This window comes from Sceloporus undulatus, chromosome 4 (assembly GCF_019175285.1).
Source record: "Sceloporus undulatus isolate JIND9_A2432 ecotype Alabama chromosome 4, SceUnd_v1.1, whole genome shotgun sequence".
Taxonomy (NCBI): domain Eukaryota; kingdom Metazoa; phylum Chordata; class Lepidosauria; order Squamata; family Phrynosomatidae; genus Sceloporus; species Sceloporus undulatus.
In genome coordinates, this window is record NC_056525.1 from 201,850,219 (window position 1) to 201,877,606 (window position 27,388).

At 39.3% G+C, this 27,388-nt stretch overlaps 1 protein-coding gene across 4 annotated transcripts in view; it reads right to left on the minus strand.

Moving 5' to 3' along the window:
• Window positions 1–27,388, minus strand: part of CA8 (carbonic anhydrase 8) — a 60,566-nt gene that overhangs the window by 14,325 nt on the left and 18,853 nt on the right. For all 4 annotated transcript variants that reach the window (XR_006103802.1, XM_042466173.1, XM_042466174.1 and 1 more), the window contains 4 exons: window positions 15,938–16,033; window positions 7,986–8,048; window positions 6,937–6,985; window positions 5,149–5,261 (listed from right to left, as the gene is read on the minus strand). Coding sequence is in view for 3 of the 4 variants with exons in the window: in XM_042466173.1 (XP_042322107.1) it covers window positions 5,149–5,261; window positions 6,937–6,985; window positions 7,986–8,048; window positions 15,938–16,033 (321 nt within the window). In the remaining variant the exon portion in view is untranslated. The remainder of the gene's footprint in view (window positions 1–5,148; window positions 5,262–6,936; window positions 6,986–7,985; window positions 8,049–15,937; window positions 16,034–27,388) is intronic.

A 27,388-nucleotide genomic window follows, 5' to 3' on the forward strand; every position in this document is an offset into this window, starting at 1 on the left:
CCAGGGCTTGAATCCACACTCAGCCATGGAAACCGGCTGAGTAACCTTGGGCTAGTCACACACTCTCACCTGCAGAGGATAGCAATGGAAAACCCTCCTCTGAATGAAACATGCCAAGAAAACCCCGGGATAGATTCACCTTAGGGTCATGGAAACCCACTGGGTGACCTTGGGCTAGTCACCCTCTGAAGAAGTTGTCATAAGTCAGAAATGACTTGAAGGCTAAGAACAACAAAATCGAATGTAGAATAAATATTTTCTGCTGCTCCAGAGAAAAAGACCCAGAGCAGTGGATTCAAACTACAGGTGTTGTCCCCTGGAGTGGTAACTCATGGTGTCATCCCCCCATTGATCTCATCCCATTTCACACCATACAGAATCCTTAGTGATGCTTTTTTTTCATTAATGTTACTCATAAATCATAATTCCCATATTTTAAAAAATGTTATTTTTTAAAAAAAAATACAACTTTGAAATCTGAAATTATAATTTTAAAAAATTCTGGGGCCTTTCTGTTCTCCTCCCACTGAAATTCACCCCACTCCTACAGTTTCTTAAAGCATTTTAAAGGGAAGCAGATGAATGTCACAGCCCATTTCTGCAAAAATTAGGCGTTTGAGGAGCAGTGGTGTCCCCTCCTCTTAGGATGTCACCTGGTGCAGTCCACACACCCCTACTGATGCCAATGTTTCACCTCAACATTAGGAAGAACCTCCTGATAGTAAGAGCTGTTCAACAGCGGAATATGCTGATTCAGAGAGTGGTGGAGTCTCCTTCTTTGAACATTTTAAAATAGAGGCTGGATGGCAATTTTCAGAGATGCTTTGATTGTGCATTCCTACATGGAAGGTGGTTGGACTGGATGGCCCTCTGTGATTCACATGGTGTTGTAGTGAGGTGGTATCTGAGAGTGGGAGAGATGAGAAGGCTAAGGAGAATCAGGTGGGAGAGAAAAAGGGGAAAGTCCCAGAGGAGGGGCTGGAGGCAGCAGGAGGTGTGGTTTCTGTGGTAATAAAAGGAGAGGGGCAGAGACACGCAGGAAGGACGTGGAAGAACTGGGTGAGAAGTGGTGGTCGAGAAAGGGAAAGAAATAGTACAAAGGAGCCCAAAGCGGGATGAAACCCCAGTCTCCCTGCAAGGGAAGATAGGGTTCAGGAGAAGGGGAGCCCACGAGGAAATACTTCTGCGAGACCCTCGAGAGGAAGGGGTTTTGGACTGGACGAAGGCTGAATGGTGGAAGTTGCAAAACTCCCAGGGGCTGGAGGTAGAGTGGTGGGACTCAAAGGGAGACCATTGGGAGGTAGGGCATAAGCCCGGAGAACGAGAGAAGGTGGATTTGGAACCCCTGGAGTGTCTGGGAGTGCTGCCAGCAGACACTTGACAGTAGCTGATAACAGAGCCTTAGCACAGTGGAAGTGAAAGTAAAGCAGACCTTGCAAGGAACCAGTCTGAGAGCAGTCCGAGAAAACAAGCCGAGTTCAGAATTCCAGAAGTCCAAACGTTCCAAGAGTCAAGCCGAAGTCAGGATACCGAGAAACAGCGTTGGTCAAACAGTCCAAGGTCAAAACAGCCAAGAGATAACAAAGTCCGGTCCAAGGTCAAGGTAACAAAGAATCCAGATACTAGGAGCTAGTGCTAGCAGCAATCACGCCGAGAGATCATGCAATAAACTCTAGCAACCAGCATTAGTCTCTCTCCCACTTAAGTAAGGGAAACTCTCCCTTGTGCCACCTGAGGCTGGTTGGCTAATTGCCTCTCGGCAATTCTCTGTGATCTGCGCCTGCAAGCACTCTCAGCTCTTCTCTCTTTGAAAGAAGGCACCTGCATGCAAGCTTCGTCCCCAGAGTCCCCACTAGGCAGTGGTACCATAGAAGGTCTCTCTTCGGCACTAGGACCTGGTTGAACCTCCTCCTCTGGGGTTGGAGGATCACAGCTGGGACCTGGCAGGGCAGGAACAGCACCTGGTGTTGCCTCAATCAGCCCTTGCTCTGGAGGAGGCTCATCCTCCTCCTCATCCTCCGAGAGCTGATCTTGGCTGGCCATGACATGGAGAAGCATTCAGGGGGGTGACGTCGAGGAACTCAGGAGGCTGTGTCGGGGGACAAGAGTTCCGACGCCCAGGGTCTGGAGTAACACTTGCCTGGGAACTTTGGCCCTAGTGACTCAGTTGTTTGGAAGTTACACTTGAACCCTGTGAGGAAGTTTATTTTTCCATTAAAAGTTATTGTTGCCGCATGCTGTGAAGTAAGTTTGTTTCGCTCACGTGAAGGAGATGGTGGTGGGAGGAGCCCGGTTTCTGCAGCATGCAACCCGCAGCGCCAGCCCCGCCCACATGTGTATACACCAGCTCTCATCTACTAGAATTCCCTACACCTGGATAGGATATGTAATTCAGAGTTAGGTGTTTCCATCAAAATCAAACTACGGGCCCATACAGACAGGCCAAAATAAAGCTGCTTCAGGTCACTTTGGAGGTGTGCTGTTTAAATGATGTGTGTGTCCTAAGAGGCCAGAAGCTGTGCCAAAGCTGTGGTCCAATCCTTAGTAAAGAAATCTTGTGATGTCTGGAGAGAATATGGCTTTGGCGTGGCTTCTGGCCTCTTAGGATGCATGCATCCTTTAAACGGCATACCTCCAAAGTGACTCGAAGCAGCTTTATTTTGAGACAAATATTAGCTGACAGTGACCACTTAAATTAAGAAAAGGTAAATAATTCAATTATAGATTGGTACAATGTAGCAATAATAATTTATCACTGTGAAGAATTTGTCTCACAACCTTAGACTTTCACTACACATGGATATAGACCAGATATACACTACACATGGATATAGACCAGATGAAGGGGCTGTTAAGAATCCACTGACTAGATTCACTCCACATTTTAGAAATAGTTACCGCTGTAGTCCCCTAAAGTAATTTTTTCAGCCTCTGCTAAATGATAGTGTATAAACTATCCATTCCTTCCTACCTCCTCCATTGCTGAAGTTCAGTCATCAGCAATTTGAAAGGAACATATGTGAACACAGATGTTTCATTCCACATGGCCAGAAACCAGTCACACATTAGCCAGGGAGCATTGCTGATACACGCACTTGGTCTATCAGGGACACCTGCTTGCACATTCTTCTTTATGTGTACTGAATGCATGAACAGAGCTAATCTGTGTGTCTATTCGAACATCTAGAAGTAATTATTTAAAAAGCAAATTTTAAGGAGCTGGTTTACCTGTCTATCTGTGTATCTATCTATTTTGTTCAGTGACATTTTTGTCATCTTTCCTAGTAAATCATAGAATCATAGAATCATAGAGTTGGAAGAGACCACTAGGGCCATCCAGTCCAACCCCCTGCCATGCAGGAAATCCAAATCAAAGCATCCCTGACAGATGGCCATCCAGCCTCTGTTTAAAGACCTCCAAGGAAGGAGACTCTATCACCCTCCGAGGGAGTGCATTCCATTGTCGAACAGCCCTTACTGTCAGGAAGTTCCTCCTAATGTTGAGGTGGAATCTCTTTTCCTGTAGCTTGCATCCATTGTTCCGGGTCCTGTTCTCTGGAGCAGCAGAAAACAAGCTTGCTCCCTCTTCAATATGACATCCCTTCAAATATTTAAACAGGGCGATCATATCACCTCTTAACCTTCTTTTCTCCAGGCTAAACATCCCCAGCTCCCTAAGTCGTTCCTCATAGGGCATGGTTTCCAGACCCTTCACCATTTTGTCGCCCTCCTTTGGACACGCTCCAGTTTCTCAATGTCCTTTCTGAATTGTGGCGCCCAGAACTGGACACAATATTCTAGGTGGGGCCTGACCAAAGCAGAATACAGTGGCACTATTACTTCTCTTGATCTAGACACTATACTTCTATTGATGCAGCCTAAAATAGCATTGGCCTTTTTAGCTGCCGAATCACACTGTTCACTCATGTTCAACTTGTGGTCTACTTGGACTCCTAGATCCCTTTCACACGTAGTTTCATTCAGCCAGGTGTCACCCATCCTATATCTGTGCATTTTATTTTTCCGCCCTAAGTGCAATACCTTACATTTCTCCGTGTTGAATTTCATTTTGTTAGCTTTGGCCTAGCTTTCTAGTCTATTCAGGTCATTTTGAATCTTGATCCTGTCCTCTGGGGTATTAGCTATTCCCCCTAATTTGGTATCATCTGCAAATTTGATAAGTATGTGTGATGATTCCCTTGGGAGCAAAGCCCTGTTCGTGGCTATTACTCTCAGGGAGATCCCTTTAAATAAAAGAACTTTACGCTGCCACCACTCAGTGAATTGTCAACGAACTATATTTCCCAAGCACACACTGAGACTTGCTTGAGAGAGAGATCTAGTTTTCTTTCTTGCTAATCCACAGCAATCAGTAACCGAGATAAGGCACGTGTACAGGAGCCAAAGAGATAGCAGATGCTTTTAAAAGAAAGAAGTTTATTTTAAAGAAATAGTATAGAATAGGAAGGTATCACTCATGCCAGGCATCCTTGCCTGGCAGATCAGAAAATACAGTTACAACGATATTCATTTCTGGCAAGCTATTAAATAAACATAACAAAACCTAGACGTACTGACTACCACTGTTCCTGAGCTACTCCCAAACTGCTCAGAGGACAAACCTCTGGTTTCTCCAAACACAGCCAAGATGGAGAACAACGGACAACTGGTCTTACAGGGGTATTTATAGCCCTCTCTCGGAATCTTTTTGAAACTGCCACTCTGGCACTGTTGATTGGCCAAGAGTTTGAAACTGCCACTCTGGCACTGTTGATTGGCCAAGAGAGCCTTACATCAGCTATGATGTAGCTGCTCATTAGCATATCTCCTCCCCCCAGGTTAACCTTTTTGTAGTTCATGAAAAGTCCTGAGGTGACTGGGAACCCAGCCACCACAGTATGCTCCCAATACTCTTTTTCTTTTTCTTTTGGTAATGCATGTGATAGCTAGTAACAATCACTTCTCATTTCTGACCTTTCTTTTGCTCTCAGTGACACAAAAGATTTAACCTTTATTTTAAAAGCCATGTACCAACTGATCTAATGAGATCTTTGAGATAAAGCAAATGTAATACCCTGTAAAATATTTGCACGCTATAACCTTTCACCACAAATTACATTCTAAGATCATTATAATCACTGCCCTTACCTGGAGTTGGGATACAGTTAAAGGATATCGAAATAAGATCCATGTAACACCTTCACTGCAAGGTGGAACTGTGAGGGAGCCTTCATACACCCAATAATCTCGTAACAGTGGATCTGAAATTAGACAGCCTAGTTTAAGTAATGAAAGCATTTTTGTACAATTATTTTCACTTTCAAAATTGAAGGAATAATCAGAAATTTGAAGACACAGGGACAAAGAGGAATCATTTGGAGGATGATAGGATAATCTTTTTTTCTGTTCAAAACTTTGAAGAATGTAGAGAAAACTATTATTTTTCCCTTGTTTAGAATGAATGAAGTGCTTTATAAGGTATCTCACTCAGTAAAAATGTCAGTAACTGCATAGTATGACGATCTGTATGTGAGACAGTCTACAGAATTAGAGGACATTCCTGTGCATACTGTCCCTGTAGATATAATACAAGACTGGGATCCAAGACATATTTCTGCACCTGAGAGACAGTGCTCTCTTCATGAAAGGGCATACAGGGAAGGCTTCAGTGTTTTGTGGTGATGAAACACAATTGAAATGTTTATTATTTTCAATATGAAGTTACATTTCATATTCAGATATCCTGCTGGCCTAATTGTTAATAAGACCAAATCATACTTTATTTTGTTTATTACAAAATGTGCAGTTTTTATAGGCTTTCTTTCCAAGTAATCTCCCCACTTCATACATCTCTTTGTGTAACTATATAGGAAAGTCTTCCCCTAGCACTCAGGCCTCCCCTAGATTCAGGCCCTGCCAAGCACTCCATGAACAAACATGAAGTCTAGACTCTGCTTGCCAGTTGGTGGTAGCGCTATCAAGGGCCATTATATTCCCCTGTTAATGTATGGAAGCTGTTGCTTGGAACCGTCAACAAAAGACCATTTTCAATTAACAGAAAGATGTATGTTAGAAAATTACTTTATAAAGAAAAAGAGAAAATATGAGACCTGATACTATTAGTTATGTAAGAAATGAAAAGGATATTGTATGTTGGAAGAACTGAAGACAAACCTGTGGTGATTATAGGTCGGTCTATAAATGACAAAAAATCAGAAGAGAAAATGCAAAAGGGAACAGATTATATAATCTGGTGGGGGGGGGGGTCCCTAGAGGCACACAGTTATTTATACAAATATGATTGCACATTTCCCAGTACCAGCTGTTAATAATCTTTTGCACAAAGAATATGCTTAGCACAGTGCAGCTTTGCTGTAAAATAAATCATTGAATCAATCCCTCTTTCCTGCTCCTCACTGCTGTCACGGAGTGGATATCCTTTTTCCTAACTAAAGCTTAGTTATTCATTATACAGGGCAGTATGGCACACAGACATGGCGGAAAAAGCAAAAGTTCATAGATGGACATAATAGCAACTTGCATGATAAATTTTACAAAACATTCTGCATTGTAAAATATACTCCAGAAATTATCTCCCCCAAGCTATAATCACTGGTGAATATATTCTATTGGAAGTACAGTTTGATAATTTAGAGACAGACATTTAGAAAGCTATGACTCATTGCTGTGAAGAATATAAATGTTACCTGGTGACTAGTCAATATATATTCTGCTGACAGAGACCATTCATCATCACTGCTGTGTATGTTGTATACAGCATTTTCAGAATTACCTTTGCTAGCAAGCCAGTGATGTTAAAACTATTGTTTTGAGTGAAAGATGGACAAAGGATTTATAGAGAAGATTGTGCTGAAAGTTAGCTATACATGTATTTTTTATAGTAAAGTTTTTTGTGGCAAAGCAATAAACACTTACCTGGTAATAGTGTATTGGGATTAAAACATGGTATCGTCTTGGACTTGCCCTGAAAATTTGACAGAAACCAGAATTGTTTTTGCCTTCTGTTTTAAGACAAAGCAGGAGCAATTTAAAAGGGTTTTGCGGCTCATGGAAAATGGACTATAAATTACCACACTTTAAATAAAAAAGCATGCACTTTGAAAGAGGTGGAATAAAAGCCCAATCCTAATATTGAAAACAATCAAACAATGAAACTTTATTGTTCTTGCATGTTCTTGCATGTAAGACTAAAGAGTCTTCTACCTGGAAAATGAGATTATGAGAGGCTTTGCACGTTCCCCCCCCCCCAAAAAAAAAAACCAAAAAAAATGTCATATTCCAGGATATTTTGTAAACATGTTTTATGAAAAAAAAAGTTCGATGCTAAAAGAGGAGTCTGAAAGTGAAAATTCTGAAAGTGCAAAAAATCTCACAGTGGTTGGCCATTTTTCAGAGGTCCAGCTAAATGTTATAACACATTAGTGGCAGAACTAAAATAATAATCCATATCTTCCCAAGCCCTCTTTTCTGCTCTACTTCCTACCTATTTTGTGCCTATATTATTGTTTCAATATTTTAATGGACACTTTGTCACTTCTGTATAAGATGTTCTTGGGCAAAGGATGATTGTATCTGTTGGTTTATTATCCTTCATAAAACCACTTCTATTAATCCAAAATATAACACAGGAAGTACAATTTATACAAACAGTAGGATAAGAACATCAAGATTTTAGATATTGGTGTGTGTGTGTGCGTGTTCTGTCTTTCTTTGTGCTTGAGTTTAAGTTGGCAACATATTAAGTGGTTCAACATGCAGTTCAGCCTACTGAACCATTGCTAATGTGAGTAATAAGAACCTATAGCTTCCTATATCTAGCCTATGATTTGTATTCTTTTTTTAAATTATTGTCATGTTTTGATCTCTATACATTTTAACATATATTTACACACCACCACCCTTCAAATACCCATTCCCAAATTATTCAGTGAAACAAATACTTCTTCCCTTAAACCATGCTTTACCTTGTATTGGATATCTTGCAAAATTTCAGTCACCGCCTTTAGGCCTGAATGTTCCTTTCCTATCTGAAATATAGTGCATAAATATAAATAAAGATTGACATACAGTGCCCATGGCATTGATATTTCTTCACCCAAAACCTATGCAATGACAAAGTTGTCAACAAATGAAGCCAATAATGTGCTTATTTCATTGAAATTGTATGACATTTTGCATGAAGTTCAAGGAAGGTTGCACAACAAAGCACCAGAAATGTAAACAGATTATATAAGATTAAAGCAGATGGTAAAAGAGTATCAAGGCATCAAACTGCAGAAGAAGTTAATTTTCCCCTTTATGCCTAAATATTTCAATAATTACTACTGTATATCTTGTTATAATCAGCTATCACTGTATGATAAAGAGGCCAAGGTTACCATTTATTCATCTCTGAAAACCAGACAGAAAAAGATTGTTTTGTCTGGATCTTTACCTATTTTTGGACTGTGTGGATTTGTGCATTGAGTTGAGAGGACATAATTTTGAACACTGCCTGTATATACTACTTCTCTTCCAAGCAGCTCAAAATGGCATTTATTTTTCTGCCACTGCTACTTTAGCCTCACAATTATCATATAACTAGGAGTATGATAGGAGTAGCCACAACTCAAAAACAAATTTGTTTGGGTGAGTCAGAAGAAATTCTATTTGGATTGATCAATGCCTATGAAATTCAGTATCTTGAGAAGAAATCTATTTCTTAAATATTCCATGAAAAAACAAGTGCAGAATTCCATTATGCTATTCTGGTAAACTGGCTAAACTGTTTTGCAGTCTGAGATAAAGCAGCAAATGGTGTCACCCTCATCCCCAGTGCAAGGTGCTTCATACCTAAGGCCAATCAAGTAATTTTGGCATCTGGGGTTCAAGAATACATGGAATAGAAGAATAGCAAAATACAGTCGTTCCTCACAATTTGCGGGTGATCCATTCCAGACCCACCCACCCTCTACAAATATGAAAAAATGCCGATATTCAAGTTGCCATTGATTTCAATGGTGGCACGCTCCTATGCATGCACCATTTTCTCCCTCTCTGCTCACCCTGTGAATGGGTGAGACCACAGACTCCAAGTCCGTGAATCAGGAGGGATGACTGTAATAATTTAGTAACTCACAATCCACTACCTTTTCATGATACCAAAAATCGAATGCCTGATGTAACCACCTCACTGTACCTAAGACACTCTGAAAAATACTTTGAAACAAATGAGGATATGTATCCACATTCTGGACTTCCATGTGCACACCTAGATACCCCAATATTGGGTCCAATATATTGGTTGGTTTTCTCCTAATAATCCATTATTCAAAGGTTGTATTACATTTCATCAGAATAAAGAATGTGGTAAAAAGACATTTTAATTAAAATCAAGATAGCTAGCAATGCAACAGTCCTTTAAATAAACTGAGCTTAGAAATGATAAGTTACATGAAGCTAAAGAGATTTATTTAACAATTTTATACAACTTTCTGAAGACTTCAGTGTTAGTTTTGCTGAAATTGGAGGAGAGCTTACAGAAGAGTCCACTAGGATACATAACTGAGAAAAAAGTAAAGCCACATTGATAATTTTAAGCTATCCTGTCTCAATACACATTTGCAATGAAACACAAGAGTCTTGGAGACATTTGTAATACTATTTTAAAACATGTAAAATTAATATAAGCTGAAAAATGGGACCAGTTTTGAATATGAATGACAACTTTCTTTTCCTAGAAACTATTTCAAGGATATAATTTTATGTTGCATATCATAAAAGTGCTATCAATGAAGTTGGTTGTAATTATTTCATACTACAAACTTTTTTTAAATTATGGAACTTGTAAACAGGGCAACTAGATGCCTCTTGTACCTCATAACAGTTGTGTCAAATGGAAATTTGGTAAGCATAGTCCCTATGTCACATACTGTACTTGCTGAAAATCCTACTCTAATATAAAAGATGACACTTTTCTTCTTCAGCAGTCATAGGAAAATTCTGGCCCATGGGCCTACACTTCTGACATACAATCTTCATCAATCCAGCTAATGGGGATCTCTCTTTTAGACATACTCCTTTTCAATCACCACACTGTTTATCTTTAGTTGCTCTAAGTTTTTATTTTCAGGATGTGTTCTTAAACTTTGAGATCATTTCCCCAATGAATCAGAGCACCAACCACAGATAGCTGCCTCTTTCCATAGCCAGAGGATGATGTGCCCTCTCCTCATTTGGGCAACAGGTTGTCAGTGCTTGAGAATCCACTGGGAATTCTGGAGTGCTTCAGCAATCTTTAACAGTTTCCATATGGGGTGGGTGGCCTTGAATTTTGCAAGTTAGATCTGATCCTAACCAACAGGGATGACCTGGTTAATGGGGTGCAAGTGATGGGATCCGTAGGTGGGAGTGATCATGTTCTCCTGGAATTTGTTATACAGTGGAAAAGAGAAGCCAGGCATAGTCAGACATGCATTCTTGACTTTAGGAAAACTAAGTTTAGGAGAGCTAAGTTTTAAATGGGACATGTATAAGAAATGGAAAAAGGGGGAAATCACGGAAGAAGAATTCGAACTACTAGCGAGCATGTGTAGGGGTAATGTCAGAAAAGCTAAAGCACAGAATGAGCTCAGGCTCACTAGAGAGGTTAAAAACAACAAAAAGGGCTTTTTACGGTATATTTGCAGCAAAGAGAAGGAAATGGTAGGGCCACTAAGTGGAGAAGATGGTGTAATACTAAGAGGGGACAGAGAAAAGGCAGAATTACTCAATACCTTCTTTGCCTCAGTCTTCTCAAAAAAGGAAAAGGGTGCTCAACCTGAGGAAAATAGAACAAAGGATACAATGGGGAAATGCAGCACAGAATAAGTCAAGAGTAATACAGGAATACCTTGTTAATAAAAATGAATTTAAATCTCTGGGACCAGATGAACTACATCCAAGGGAATTAAAAGAACTGGCAAATGTAATCTCACAGCCATTGGCAATAATCTTTGAGAACTCCTGAAGAACAGAAGTCCTAGCAGACTGGAGGAGAGCAAACTTTGTCCCCATCTTCAAAAAGGGAAATAAGAAGATCCCAACAATTATCGTCCAGTTAGTCTGACATCTATACCAGGAAAGATTCTGGATCAGATCATTAAACAGAGAGTCTGTGAACATTTAGGAGGCAATGCCATAATCACAAAAAGTCAACATGTGTTTCAGAGAAACGTCATGCCAGACAAATATGATCTCTTTTTTTGATAAAATTATCAGCTTGGTAGATAAAGGGAATGCTGTGGATATAGTATATCTTGATTTCAGTAAGACCTTTGACAAGTTCCCCATGATATTCTTGCAAACAAGCTAGTAACATGTGTGTTAGACAATGCAACTGTTAAATAGATTTGTAATTGTTTGACTGGCCGAACACAAAAGGTGCTCAGCAATGGCTCCTTTTCATCCTGGAGAGATATGACCAGCGGGATGCCACAGAGTTCTGTCCTGGGCCCAGTGCTATTCAACATTGTTATCAATGACTTAGATGAAAGAATTTGCAGATGACACCAAATTAGGAGGAATAGCTAATACCCCAGAGGACAGGATCAACATTCAAAATGACCTTAATAGATTAGAAAGCTGGACCAAAGCTAACAAAATTAATTTCAACACAGAAATGTAAGCTATTGTACTTAGGGCAAACAAGTGAAATGCATAAATATATGATGGGGGACACATGGCTGAATGAGACTATATGTGAAAGGGATCTAGGAGTCCTGGTAGACCACAAGTTGAACATGAGTCAACAGTGTGATGTGGCTGCTAAAATGCCAATGCAATTCTAGGCGGCATCAGTAGAAGTATAGTGTCTAAATCAAGGGAAGTAATAGTGCTACTTTATTCTATGTTGGTCAGGCCTCATCTAGAATACTGTGTCCAGTTCGGGGCACCACAATTCCAAAAGGATGTTGAGGAGCTGGAGTGTGTCCAGAAGAGTGCAACCAAAATAGTGAAGGGTCTGGAAACCATGCCCTAGGAGGAGAGACTTAGGGAGCTGGGTAGGTTTAGCCTGGAGAAGAGAAAGTTAAGAGGTGATATGATAACCTTGTTTATGTATTTGAAGGGATATCATATTGAGGATGGAGCAAGTTTGTTTTCTGCTGCTCCTGAGAATAGGCTCCGGAAGAATGGATACAAACTACAGGAAAAGAGATTCCATTTCAACATTAGGAGGAACTTCCTGTCAGTGAATGCTGTTCAACAGTGGAACAGACTCCCTCGGAGTGTGGTGCAGTCTCCTTCTTTGGAGGTCTTTAAACAGAGGCTAGATGGCCATCTGTTGGTGATGCTTTGATTGTGAGTTCCTGCATGGCAGGGGGTTGGACTGGATGGCCCTTGTGGTCTCTTCCAGCTCTGTGATTCTATGATTCTAAGTCTTCCCAAGCCAGTAATTACTACCTCCCTTGCTCCTACAAGCTGTACTAGCTGGAGCAGAGCTTCCCAAAACTTGAAAATCTGACTTAGAAATGACCCAGGAAAACTGGAAACTCAGGGCAGTTCTACTTGCTCCATTAATTATTAATTTTTAATTCTTCTTTTAAAAATAATTTTAAAATAAGGAGAGAAAGACATTTTCTTAACACAAAACAATATTGTTGCTCCTTTATATAAATCAGTCTTTCTTATATCAAGATATGAATTTTGTACTTCACATCTAGTTCTGAATGTTCATGCCCTTCTACAAAGCAATAATGGGCTGCTATTTCATGAAAACATCTGTTCGCATTTGTTCTCATTTAAATTACAAATAATCTCTTTCATTAGTAGAAGGCCCCAAAGCTTATTTAGCCAAGTTATTATCTCTTGTGGACTTTGATCTTTCCAATGTCTATGTACACCTACCACAATATCAAATATAATGATCCTTAGCAAGTTTGGCCTGCTAATATTCTCCTTTCAGGGGCAATTTATAATATAACTCTGATTGTGTTCTGAATGTCCCATAAAAAAAATCTTTCTTCTTTTAAAGCCATTATTTTTTTTAAAAAAAAATGTCATAATACAAGTCTGGGGTTTTGTGAACCAGGCAATTTATAATGTTCCCAATGTACCTCTAAAATTATTTCTTCTTTGAAATCCACTATTTATAAGTCCCATATTGTGAACAAGGCATACAGTGCCACTCTTCAACATCACTATGTAAAGGGCTCCTGAGAACATATAAGCATGTCCATCTCCAAGACATTAAAATGCAGATTTCCACAGCCTTGGTCTCTCAGTACAACTCTTAAAGGGGGCATTTAAATGTACATATTCACACAATAGACAAGATTCCCTATCTCCATAGAGTTTCATAAACACAGTGCCCCCTCATCAGATTCACTCTTGGAAGGGTGAGCTGATACTTTCTTGGAGGCCCTCTTACACACTGTTGTGAAACAACAGATTTATGAGTTCAATCCATAACAGCAGGTGTTTCAGCTGCACAAATCACCACGCTAAAAAAGCCAGACAAGCACACGGCATGCTTTGCTCTTTGCTGACAACCTGTATCTATGGCCATCTCTCCACAGTGATCAGTAACTCTTCTCTACAATATGCCAACACTTCATTTATAAACATATCTTACAGTGGGATCTCAATATCTGCAAGGAATCTGTTCCAGACACCACCACCACCACCCCACAATACCAAAATCTGTAGGACCTCAAGTCCCGTTGACCCCAATGGTGGTGCGTCCATGTGGCTGCACTACCATTAGGGACAATGGGACTTCAGGTGAAGCCCTGCTGTCCCTAATGGCAGTACAGCCACATGCAGGCACCACCACTGGGAACAATGGAGGCTGTGCCTAATGGTGACATGGCCACATACACATGCCGGCATTGGGGACTATGAGCAGCATGCCATCCATGGATGCTTAAATCTGTGAATAGCAAGTCCACAGATGCAAAGGTTCCACTGTTCCTTTGAACTGTTTGTTAGTTAATGAATTCATTAACTAAAAGGATAGTTCAAAGGTCCATGCACTAAAGCAATGATTCCCAAAGTGGATGTTACACCTCCCTGGTGGTGGAAAAATCCAGGAGGGGGATAAGGAGAAAATGGTGCAACACAGGGGGCTTCAATCAAAGTACTGCGGTACAAGAAAGACAAGAGAAACCAGCAGCCTTATCATGGTAGGGATGAGAGTTGCATGAACCTTCTTTTCATGGTCTCTTAAAACCACCATGCAGGCTTGCTGATTGCTTCATGTAGAGGCGGCTCCCTCTCTTCGCCTGCCCACATGAACTCACTCCCTTAGCCACATCTTTTGTTAGTAGTGGCAGTTAGGAAACTCTTGCAAGGCATGGACACAGGGCATCACTTCTGTGGATTGTAGCAATGCCATTTTGGGACACATTGACTGACTGGAGTAAGGGGCTACAGCATGTAGTGTGGGGGGGGGAGAAATGATGGCAAAAAGGAGCTTTTAGATTTGGGTCCCTGATTAAGCTTTGCGAGCTTAGTCAGGACTTGGCTGGCATGCTGGAGCTGTGCTGCTCCTCCTGCTTTGTTTCACTGGACAGACTGAGAGAAAAAGTAACAGAAGAAAAATAGTTTTTTGTGGGTTTTTCAGGCTATGTGACCATGTTCTGGAAGCTTTTATTCCTGACATTTCACCAGCATCTGTGGCTGGTATCTGTGATGCTGGTGAAACGTCAGGAATAAACACAGCCACATGGCCTGAAAAACCCACAAAAAACTATGGATGCCAGCCGAGAAAGCCTTCAACTTCACATTAGAAGAAACAATGTTTGTGTGGTGTGGAGGAACATTTCTGGGAAAAGATGGGGTTGACTCTTTCAAAGAGTCCTTCACCTTGGAATGGCTCCTCTAGTTAATATCTCTCCCTTTCCCCATCCACACCAGTCTCCAGTTCAGAGTATGTGGCCTCTGTAAACACACACCAGCTGCACCCCTCTCTGCCCCAATGAAGAAGGGTTGAAAGTCTTTCCTTACCAGACAGAAATTTCTCCCTTTGCATCTGGTCATTTTGAGACAGCAATCAAGCAACTGGTTAAGCAATAACTGAGAGGTCTTTTGCCTGCATTGGCCTTTGCTGCAAAGCTGGCATGGTAAAGATACTTATTATTATTATTATTATTATTATTATTATTATTATTATTATTAACTTTTATTTATAAAGTGCTGTAAATTTTGTACTTTTTGGTTTCTGCTCAGCCAGGTGCTTGGTTGATGCTCCCAAGGTAACTGGACGCAAAGGAAGCACCAATCAAGATTGGTTGTTTTGAATTTGCAGTAGAACACTAGACCTACTATCCAGAAATACACACTATATATTAGCACTAGGGTTGTCATCTAAGAGGAAAGGGGCAGTAGTCCAAAAATGTTTGGGGACCACTGTAAATCTCAGCACAGTTTTACTTACCCTACTGCAAGAGCCATTTCTGGTGTCTCATCAAATCTGTATTGCTCGATTTGTTACCTCTACAAAATTGGGCTTCTGTTTTCACCAAGATTGCCTTATGAACTTAGTCATGTAAATACCTAACAAACACTTTTGGTGTTCCTTTTCTAACTGTATATTTATCAGTTTTGAAACTGCACAGTTTTTCTAGTTATATATTTTACATCTAACTGCACATTTGAAAAAATCTCACCTGCTTCATTCAGAGATAGGAAACAACCTGATATCAGTGACTTGCATAGAATTTTCTTGCCATCTAGGCAGATTGGGGATTACAGGCATAACATTCTTATTAAAGTAATTACAGTATGGCTGCTTCCTTCAAGGAAGTAATTTACAGAATTTAAAAAAAATCATTGCAGTGTTGTGATGAGACACACTATTCATTCACCTTTATTTAGTATAATGATCAGATCACTTATAATAAATAATGACAAAAGCACTATACAGTACATTGTCACATCAAAGTTAAGGTAAACATACCTGCACAAATAAAGCAATAATGGCTATGCCATTCTTCTTCCCAATTGCTTCATCAATATTGTGGTACATTGTAGAATTCCAGTGAACTAAATGGAGCTAGAGAAGAAGGAACAGAGGGATGTAGAGAATATCACTTATTGAAAAATATGATCTTCAGGTAAGAATCTCTTGAGCACTAGAGATCTTTGCAACCAAACACTGTATTTTCTCATTTATATTCTATATTTTTACAACAGTTAACATATAAAATGGGATTAGCAGCTTCTGAGTGTGCGTGTTTGTGTATGTGTGTGTGTATTATATACTGCACCATACTATGAACTGACTAACTGTGAAGCAGAAATATATGTCTGCTCAGAATTAAAGCAAGCTTTTGCCAATCAAGTTAACACATACAATGTTACAACAGTATCTTACTCAAATACAGATCATAAGAGGGGAAATGACCAGTGGCATTTAGGATTTCAAAACTTTGTTGCTTAATTCAAAAGAACTCTCACTTTCTCAAGCTTTTTAAGCTGAAAACTGCAGCTGCAATTATTGTATGCTTTCCCTTTGTCTTAAAAACATGTTTAAAAGGAAATAATAATATTAATATTCAGCAAACCATAATTAGGGAGAAGGTGCTTATTGTTCATTCTGGTATTCAGACATGTTATGTGTCGAGTGAATATAAAGAAGCAAATTATACTGTTTAACGTTGTTTTTTTCAGTTACTTGTTAAGTTATTTTTTAGTTATTTGTCAGAGGCATGTACAATTCTAGCCATTTCTCATATTAAATGCTTCATTTAAATACCAAATCATATGCTGGCATTTCAATCCCAGATTCTTGTGAGGAAAAAGTAACAAAATGAAATGGCTTTATCCAAACAGGGCACAAGCTCATACTGGTGCCACACTGTCTGGTGCATCATTTCTCTTTTCTTGATTGTTTTTACTCTCAGTCTCCACCAGAGGGCACTCGTGCTATCTGTGGAGCATAATGTGCAGAGAAAGGAACTTGCAACACAGAGGCCAATAGAAAGAAACTCCTTGTACTAAAAGTTAAGGTTCTAGCCATTGACCCTGTTGAGAAAACAATACTCAACACCACTCCTGTTGTTATCTTGTAAATGTCAGCATATACTTTTCTGTAAAAAGTTGTAACAATGCTACAAGGGACAATAGCCTAGTTTACTGTGACCATTTTTCTGAGTCATTGAACAACATTTTGTGTACAGTTACCATTAGTTTCATTATGGGTCATGTTCAAAGAGGTAAAGATCTGGAATAGATTCCCAGCACAGAAAATAGGTTTGTGCTTTAAAAGGAGGAGGAGGAGGAGGAGGAGATACAGAAAATGTTACATTACCCATACAGAAGTGTACTTGGGGCTATATGAAAAAAAGGAGCTCATTTTACTTTTAAAATCTTGTGTATAAAACATAACCCATAAACACAACATACACACAAAGAGTACTTGAATTTAAATGGTAAAATATGTGCTGTATCCTTCATATCCAGTGTAGCCTATAGGTAGTTTGCTTGCATATAGTACAAGTTCATTTAAACTGTTCTTGTTTTTTCTGTAGAAAGGATGAGTGAGAAATCGCAATCCCTTTCAAAATATCATTTCTGTGTTTACCACTGAAGAATCCAGCCATTTAAATGTGCATCTGTCCGTCTCAGTTGGCAGCATTGGTGGAATGTGGATGACTGAACATTACACTACAATTGACAAAACCTAGAGTCCAGCTTTAACCTTTTATTTACAAAATCCTCAATAGAAAAGATAGGAAGAATTCCTGGGACAGGTTTTTAAAAAGATCCTATTTACTTGGCGATTAGTGCAGTCTCTTTTGATGTGCCTTATGGAATAAATGCACACAAATGCATCTTATGGGATAAATGAACTAAAAAAGGAGATTCTTCTTTCCTTTTTCCTTTTTCTAGTATGTGAAATCCATAGAAAATCTTATTTCAAAAAGATGCCCAACATGCTACTGTAATATATAACAATTATCCTCCAATAATACATAACAGGTCACATCTGACTATAATCTATATCAGGAAAAATGCCATGAGTTTCAGTGTGCAAAAGTTCTGGTGAAACTTTCCTGGAGAGTTTAGGAAGTCTTTTTTTTTTTTCACTAGGAGAAGGTATCATACAAGTAATCAGTTATTTCTGAGACATTCTCTTTCTGTATAAATGAAAAAATGTCCGAGGTATTTCCTCATTCTGAGGAACCACAAATAATGTTCTTAAAACATCCCGTGAAATAAATTACTTTAATTTTATTGTATCCCTAGAGATACATACTTTAAGCAGCTTCCCACACTGTCTCAGCACACTACTGTGCCACTAAGCTGGAAATATATCAGGTATAAAAAATAAGTAACCTTTTATTTGGATATTCTTTGTGTCATTCAAAATCTAGTTGTGAAGACAACATATTCCTCATGCTAGTCCCCTGACAGGTGGAGGACTAACATGAGCTGAAGGATCCACATGTTTGGAACATGGATAGTAGATTGCAATGGAAATAACATTTTAGTTGCCATGGAATAACTCTAATAATCACTTCTGAACAATATGCCAGAAACCGCCTTGGTCTTATAAAGGCAGTATATAAATAAACTTTTACTTACTTACTTACTAGATGCTTAAAACAGGTTGGACTCCAAACTTCATACCCAGCATGTATGATTTTGATCCCAACAACTCACTTAGTATTTTGAAAAAGGAATATGGACACCACCACAAATAGGGATGTTGATATGACCATTTACAAAATGGCTGCCCTTCCTTACCACTCTCGAGTTATTTCTCACTGTAATGTAAGTCATTGTAAAACTGTCAGAATCCTCTTCCAAAATGAGTTCTCCCATTCTCTGTCTTGGGATTCCTGCCCCTTTTGATTAAATGAATCTTTCCCTCCTCCTTTACCAGGAATGACTTTGAGAAGGAATGCAGCCATAGACATATATATGTACAGTGAACAATTTCTCCAGCCATGTTTATTTCCACAGCACTGTAGGCAAAATAAGGAGAAAGATGCAGTCTCTGTCAGGACTCTGCTCCCCTGTCTGCTCAGATACCCTGTGAAAAATAGTTTTTTTAAAAAAAAAAAGCTCTCCTGCCATTTCAAAAGGGGCAGGCGATGGAAGGATGTGGCTTTATGGGTCCCATTGTACCTGCATGCCCCACTGGAGAATCCTGATGCACAGCAGCTTCTTTAATTGGCAGTTAATGCTAGACTTCTGGATTGAACGCGTCAGAGCATAAAGGGACCACGCCTGTTCTGTCCTGTCCAATGCCTTACCTCCTTGTCCCAGAGTAGATATTGAACCAGCTGCTGTAGCTTGGTTATATTTCAAACTTCCACAGCACAACTGCTGGCTTCATGAACCTTGTGGTAGGAAGATGTCTATTATAGGCAGTATCCAGACTGGCACTTTGCGCCGGCCTGGATACGTGCTAGGGTTGCCTCAGGGTGTCCATTACAGACGTCCCTCAACCCTAGAATGTAACCGCAGCATGGTAATGGCAGCACCCTGTCTACATGGGCACCGCCATTACAATGTCACTGCCACGCTGCCTCCAAACGGAGCAGTGAGGGCGTAACACACGCGCACCGCTGCAAGGCACTTTGTGGTGCCCTTTCAGTGGCACTGGAAGGAGCTCTGAAACCGAGCTCCTTCCGCTGCTTGTATCGCTGGTGCAGCCTTTACACGGCCTTTATGCTTCAGAATGAGTAAAAAGTATGTCATGGAACTGTTATGAGGTACAGTAATTGGAAGTTTTCAGTCTAATGCCTCTTGCTAGTACACAACATCAAGTTGTATATCTTGCCTGAAATTTGTCATAATACATAATCTGGATCTAAATAAATGTTCTGATTCTTTCTAAAGTCACCAAACAAGAAATATTGATATGAAATGTTGAATATCAAATATTAATCTAAACTTTTAAGCGGAGAAGAAAGGGATTATTCCCCCTCAGTTATCTAACATTGATGGTTGATATCCTATTCCTTGCAGTCTACTTTTTAATACAGTGAGACCTTGTTATAATAATAATAATAATTAATAATTTGTTTTATTTATATACCGCTATTCCAAAGATCATAGCGGTGAACAGCAAGTAAGCTAATTAGCAAGTAAGCTAATTTGCTCCCAACAGTCTGGGTACTCATTTTAGCAACCTCGGAAGGATGTAAGCCTGAGTCAAGCTTGGGCCCTTTTGCTGGTCTTGAACTCACAACCTTGTGGTTTTGAGTGAATGGCTGCAGTACAGGCATTTAACCACTGCGCCACCAGGGCTCCTATCTGTGGGGGATCCATTCCAGATGCCCCCCCCATGGATACCAAATCCATGGATGCGCAAGTTCCATTGTCCCCCCCAATGGCATGTATTTCAGGTGAAGTCCTGTTGTCCACATGCACACGCCACCACTGAGGACAATGGGGTTGTCCAAAATGGTGGCATGGCCATGTGCACATACCACCATCTGTGGATGCTCAAATCTGACAGCCATGCTTCAAAACAGTAGTTAATGGCTATCTAAAATAAGCCAAGATATCAAGCTAATGTTTAAAGTTGGCTTTCAAATCTTGGCTTGTATGGCCATTAACTTTCAGGCCCTATTCTGACAAAATATGAGCATATATTTAACTCCTTGTGTAAAGACGATATTGGTCTTATAAAACCTGTATAGCTCCTAGCTTCTTAGTCAGGTTTTGATAATCTAAAGCAGGAATGAGCAAATTCAACAGCTCCTGGAACTAGGTTTCTGACCCAGAACTTTCCAGTAGTTGTGCAAAAGTCCCAACACGAAAAGGGCTGAGATAACTAGAGGTCCACTTCTGCTCTAGAAAACAGATATCTTTAGAATTTAGATGATGAACACTCTCCCCACAATCTACTTAAAAGCTGAACTGCCACTTTGCAGCTGCCTTGTGAAGTACATATGGAGTATCAAGAAAGAGCAGAAAGTAGTATTGTATTCATTTCAATTTTTTCTTTTTGTTTTGCTTTTAATGTTAGGGAAGATGTCTGTGAGATCCTCTGCCTCAGGTGCCAAAGAAACTACACACGAGCCTAGGATGCCTTGAATTAGATGTGAGTGCACCATTTGCTGCTGCCTCAGATAGCAAAAAGTCTTGGATCAGCAACAGAAAAGAAGTGAGAATGAGAGAGAGAGAGAGAGAGAGAGATTTACAAGTCAAATGACTGGTTATACTTACAAGGAATAAAGACGTGAAATGTTGAACATAAAAAATTTCATTCTGACTGGTTGCATGATGGCATGTCAGAGATGCCCTCAATTTGACATTTATGCAGGAATGTAATGCTTTTTCCTAACATTAATAACATTTTTCCAGCTAGTCAATCAAGTTCAAGTGGAAGTTCATAGAATGCCATGGACATGAGAACGGGGTGTCTTGCTAACTGTGTGGGGAATATGTCAAATAGGTGCCTTTGGCAATTTACAATTAGCTAGCAAAGGAAGCATTGTCTTGTGGAAGTATCCTATGTTTCCTTAAGCACACTGTGTTCCAAAAACACAGTATCCTGAACCTCACATCTTAAGGTTAAACATCTTCATTGTGTGCAACAGGTATGTGCTACATGAACCTTTATTGTGTGGTAAAACACTAACTGTGATGGGAAGCACTGCTCAGTAAGAAGAGGACAAAGGGAGATGTAGCCCTATGTTGCTGATAGGCCCAAGACTAGAAGGAATATGGTAGAGTTAGAAGCACTGTCTTTTGTTTCCAGACTACTAGAGCAACTTCTTTTGTATCTAAATGAAATAACCCTTTAAGAGATACTTTCTTCTCTTAATCTTTTGATTACATTTGTTAGTCTTTGGGAGTAAAATTTTGGAAAAAAATGACAACAAAAAGCTGAAAAACTCTTGTGAGAGAAAAAAAATTTGTCTGAGAAAGTTACTGTTATTCTGCAGTGCTTGCTAAGGTTATGAGTTCACAGAACAAAAATATTACATTAAGCTCAAAGCCTGGCCTTTCTAACTCTGTCACAAGCATACACATCAAGAAATCCAGCCAGGATGTACTATGCTTTATTAGGTGCCTGAACCCAGATATCCAGGAATACAAACCTCAGATCCAAATGTAACCCTCTTGTTCCTCTAACTGATGCCTTGACAACCACACCCTCTCATGGGCAGGGAGGTCAACAAGAACTCCACCTATCTCATTTCCTTCTGTCATTTCTGAAAATGATTTCATCTGTGGCAAGCCTGTATGTAGTAAAGCACCCATGAAAAAGTAACAGCTCATTTCCTCTTATGGCATTTCTGAATAATAGCAATAAGAAGAAGGAAGATAAATGTTTGACATGCAACAAAACATTACAATGCAGAAAGCTCCCTATATAGGATTCCATTTAATCTATTCCATCCCACCTCCCACCCCAAGTTTTCAATTTAATTCCCCCACCCCCAACTCAGTCAGCATTCTATAACCATGGAGCATACTCTAAATTATGTATTGTTTACTTAGCACATTCATCTCCCTCCTTTTTTCCAATGGCTTCAAGGAAACATACAAAGCTGTCTTCCCAACTTCATTTAATAGCAGCACTCTGTGGTAGATCATGCTGAGAAAGACTAACTGACCTAAGAACACTCTGTTTATTTTATGGCCAAGTAGTGACCTGAATCTAGATCTCCCCAATATTGGTCCAAAACTCTAGTCAATATACCATCCTCCTTCTTGATTTCTGTGAACTGTTTTGTGTGCAAAAATTTCCCCCAAGGAGAACCTGTCAATGCCTGCTTAAGGATAAAGAAAGCATGCCTTATCACTTTCTCTTGTGTATGGAGTGTACAGCTCCAACTTGTATCAATGGTCAGCTCTTGGAGAATTGAGATGACTGTTAGCATATATGAATTATTACTTTTAGTTTATTAGTTTGATAGGTAGCCCTCTAAATAGTGAGTATAACTAGACAAGATGAGCCACTAGGATTCACAATGAATTTCAAATATAAGTTGAGCCAGTTTATTCCACACAAAACTGATGAATCAATCAATCAACCAACCAACCAACCAACAAACCAACCAACCAGGAAATGACTTGGTTCATTTCCAAGTCAATCCAACCTAATCTCCACCTCATACAACAGCTTCAATTAGGAGATAAGCCTCTCCTTGCTGAGTGGATTATTTTCAAGAAGTCCAAGGCTGTAGACTCCAGACTCTGGGGCTGCCTTTTTAGTTTGTGAAGCCAGCAAAAGTTTCTCTCAGCCATTCAAAGATTTTGATGCTGACAGCAAAGAATGATTGTAAATGCTGGAAGGCATGGAATATTCACTCTCTGTCACTCTGTGATACATCCCCTACCTAGGCTGGCTCTGCAGCTCTAAAACCTTGGGCTCCTGTTATTCACCTAGTGCATTTTCCTCTCCAGATTCCTCCCTGGTTTGGCTTCAAGACAATCCTTAGATTGACCAGTGGATGTCTTGTCCACTGTGGTAAGTGTGACCCAGACTCTCTATCAAAACCTAACAGGAACAGCCAGAAATAGTTGCAAAAAAGAATAAACAAGTAGAAGTTTATTAATATACAATTAGACCTAGCATTAACCCTGAACTATTTAATAATGGACAGCTCCTGAAAACCCTACTCAATTCTTCGTCCCAGATTGATTGTCCTATTTCTTTTACATCTTTTCCCTATCCTTATGCCAGCTGTCCTGACTGATCATCAGCTATTATTAGCATCTTAGCAAACTAAATGTTGAACAAAAACTCTTAATCGCAAATAAAAATAATATATTATCACCACAGGTATCTACATAAATACCAAGTTGAGAACTTATCCCGGGTTAATGGAGAGAGTACAGCTGAGTCACTAAGAACAGTGAATATGTTCATTAAGCTGCACATCTTCACAGGGAGTCATTCTAAGGGCTGATACCAAGGCTTTCAATTTCAAAGAGGGTGATTTAAAATAATATATGTTAGCCATACACAGCCTAAAAAGAGGGAACAAAAGAAATTAAAATTCATTGAATCAGTATGTGGGCTGCTTATGGAAACAGCTTCCGGCTTCATCATGTCACAAAGCACAAAGGCATTTTGCAAAGCAACAGCAAAGCAAAGGCAGAATGGCAGAACAAAAGAGTTTACCAGGTCTGAAGATGCCTGCTTTAAAAGTGAAATCCAGACAAAGTCAAATACATAATGAACTAATGTTGATTATTAGTATGTTGATAATTTCTTATGTGTGTATTGTTTTTTGCCTGCTTGTAATAAAAATTCAAAGAAGTTCCTTGCAGTTCAGAAGCTTTTATTCTATTTGAAACAATATATATATATATATATATATATATATATATAAAAAATTTTTAAAAGAATATTCAAAATTTTGGACATTTTACATCTCTAGAAAGAACAAATAAATCATTAATATTCCCCACACACAGGCATGTATCTCCTGTGTGCTCCAGTTATACATGTTCTTGCACATGGCCTGGAAGCACAACTGGCAGATGCAGTCCTGCTCCTCAGTTGTTCTTTTTAAAAAGAAAATCCTCACAAATGAGACTTAATGCAGTGATAGCATATAATGACCTAATCAAACCAAGTGCCCAGTTATGACAAGTAGCACACATTCAGAAATACCATGCATGAATGAACTTACAACTTGAAATGAGAGATAAGTGAATACAACAGACAAGCCTCAATGAATGAAATCTTATTGCAGTAAACATAGCAGTCATTCAGTGAGATAGAACTGATTGTACGTTGTGAATCATTAAGTGACTAAAAACTAGAAAGCACAAAGCAAGAGAAAGAGGTCAGTTTCTGGAGAATGCGTTTGTTGGCAGGGTAGTGCCAAATTCAAATTTGTCATTTGTTCAAAATATTTATTTTGGAAGAGAATTGATACTGAATTATATGAAAATCTCAGATATACTAAATATGATTACATCTTGCAAAACTGAAAAGTCAGTTAAGCACCCTGCAGAACACAGAAATTCTACCACCTTTAGCCAGATAGCTATTGGACAGTAACCATAATAATAACTGTCAGGCTCAAGGTTAGTATGGAGTCAAGAAAGGTGACCATGCATATAAAGTCTAACTTGTGATACATCATCCCTAGGCCTCAGGGCCTATGATAATTCTGAATACCTTAGTAACAGTCAATACTCAAATACAGTACTGTTCAATAAAATAGTATTTTTTATTAAAAAAGGAAAGCAATAATTTGAAAATTATAACTCCTCCTTCCCTGCTCTTTTAGTGTGTGGAGTGGAGCAGTGGACAACCAAAGGGAGCCATCTCTTTCCCAGAGTGCTCAACCAACCCCCCCCCCCCCCCATGGAACCAATACATTATAAGCTAACATAGTTCAAGACAAATGAATCAATTTCCTGTTGTTTTATTTTTTAATTTTTTGTAAGCCACCTGGGGAATATGTTGAATAACGAACAATAAATAACATCATACCAACATAAAAAAGAGAATATTCCTTTCGAACAGCAATTTTAAACAAAAGTGGCCAAGCTGGCTGACACTAAACTGGAATATTTGTCCATCATTTAATTCAGTATTATCTAGTGTAGTTGGCCTGGTAGGCAGAATGAGGTGCATAGTTGTTAGTTACTTAACTGGTAGCTATTGTGTATTTACTGTCAGGGATACAGAGAGATGCTTTTGGAATTTTTTAATGCTGCATGCTAAAATAAGTTTTCTGAATTGGGATAATATGTATCTTGTTGTTGTGTGACTTCAAGTTGTTAATGACAACCCTAAGCCAAACCTAGCACAAACTTATCTTAACAGCAATTGTAAGGGAAACTTATCACAGCATTTTCCTGTCAGGATGTGTTCAGAAGAGATTTGCCATTGCCTTCCTCTTAGGCAGAAAGAATGTGACTTGTCCAATGTCCCCCAGTGTGTTCTATGTCTGAATGGGGATTTGAAGCCTAAATAAACAAACAAGCTTTATTTATATACCACTTCATACCGCCTAAAGCGGTGTCTAAGCGGTTTACAACTGTTAAGAAGCCTAGCCTCTTAACGTCCTAGTCCACCACTCAAACCAATACACTATGCTGGTTCATGCACTTTGTAGAGCTATATTTTTGACTAGAGCTATCAGAATTCCCCAGTCAGTATGGTCAGTGGCCATGCTGGTTTACAATTCGGGAAACATATTCTAGAAGAATACCATATGCTCAAACATCCATTTGAATTTGGTTCTGTACATCAGTTGTGATGTGAATTCTCTGAATAATTTGTGTAGTTCCTTCACAAATTCATAAGTGGGATATTTTGAGAGGACTCTATAATATGTGGTGTTGGACAGTTGTAATTTGGCCACATGGAAAGCAATCACTTGAGAGGTTCCACCAGGATTTCAACAACTTTCACTCTATTATTAACATGAACCTAGAACAATCCACACAACAATTTCACTTTCTTGACATGACTGTGCAACTGCACAATGAACTTCTAAACATAAAACTGTATCAAAAACCCATATACCTATACTTAGATGCCTCTGGTTTCCAACCAGAACACACTACCAAATCTATTGTTTACAGCCAAGCTCTTTGACACAACCACATCTGCTCAGACACAAGCCAAAAACTCAAAACTCTTAGGTTTACAACAGGCATTTCTCAAACTACAATACCCACTGAAGAAGGTGAAGAAATAAGTCAACAAAGCAAGATTAATACCCATGAACCATCTACTGTACTATAAGACAGACCAAAAACACAAGATAGCTACCTACAGTCCCCAGCAGAGACCTCTAAAATACATAATCAGTGAGCTACAACTAGTTCTGAAGAATAATATCACCCTCACACAAGCTCTGGGAGGTAGGCCTTTGTTGGCCTACAGACAGCTTCCAAATCTTAATAGCTACTTGCTCACAACAGGATACATAACTTAGATGGTAATACAGAAACAAGATCCTGTGACAAACTCAAATGCCAACTCTGTCCCCACGTCTAGCCTGGAAGCAATATTACAAGGAGCAATAATATAACCCACATTATCAGAGATGCTTTTACTTGATCATCCTCAAATGAGATGTATGCCATCCTATGTCAGCAATGCCCTTCTACACTCTACATTGGACAAACAGGGCAATCTATACACAAGATAATTAATGGACACAAATCTGACATTAGAAATGGCAATACTCAAGAAACTAGTTGCAGAACATTTGAACATTTCTGGACACACAGTAAGGGATCAACAGATGACAGTTCTTGAATAAGGAAATTACAAAGGAAGACTAAGAGGGGAAACAGCTGAATTGAATTATATTCACAAATTCCAATCCATTAGCAGAGCTATGGACAAAGACAAAGGTTTCATGGTACATTACATATATTACTAGAAGAATCACTGTAACATAGGGAATATTCTCAGAGAAAATTATCACACTAGACCAGCGGTTCCCAACCTTTGTTGGGC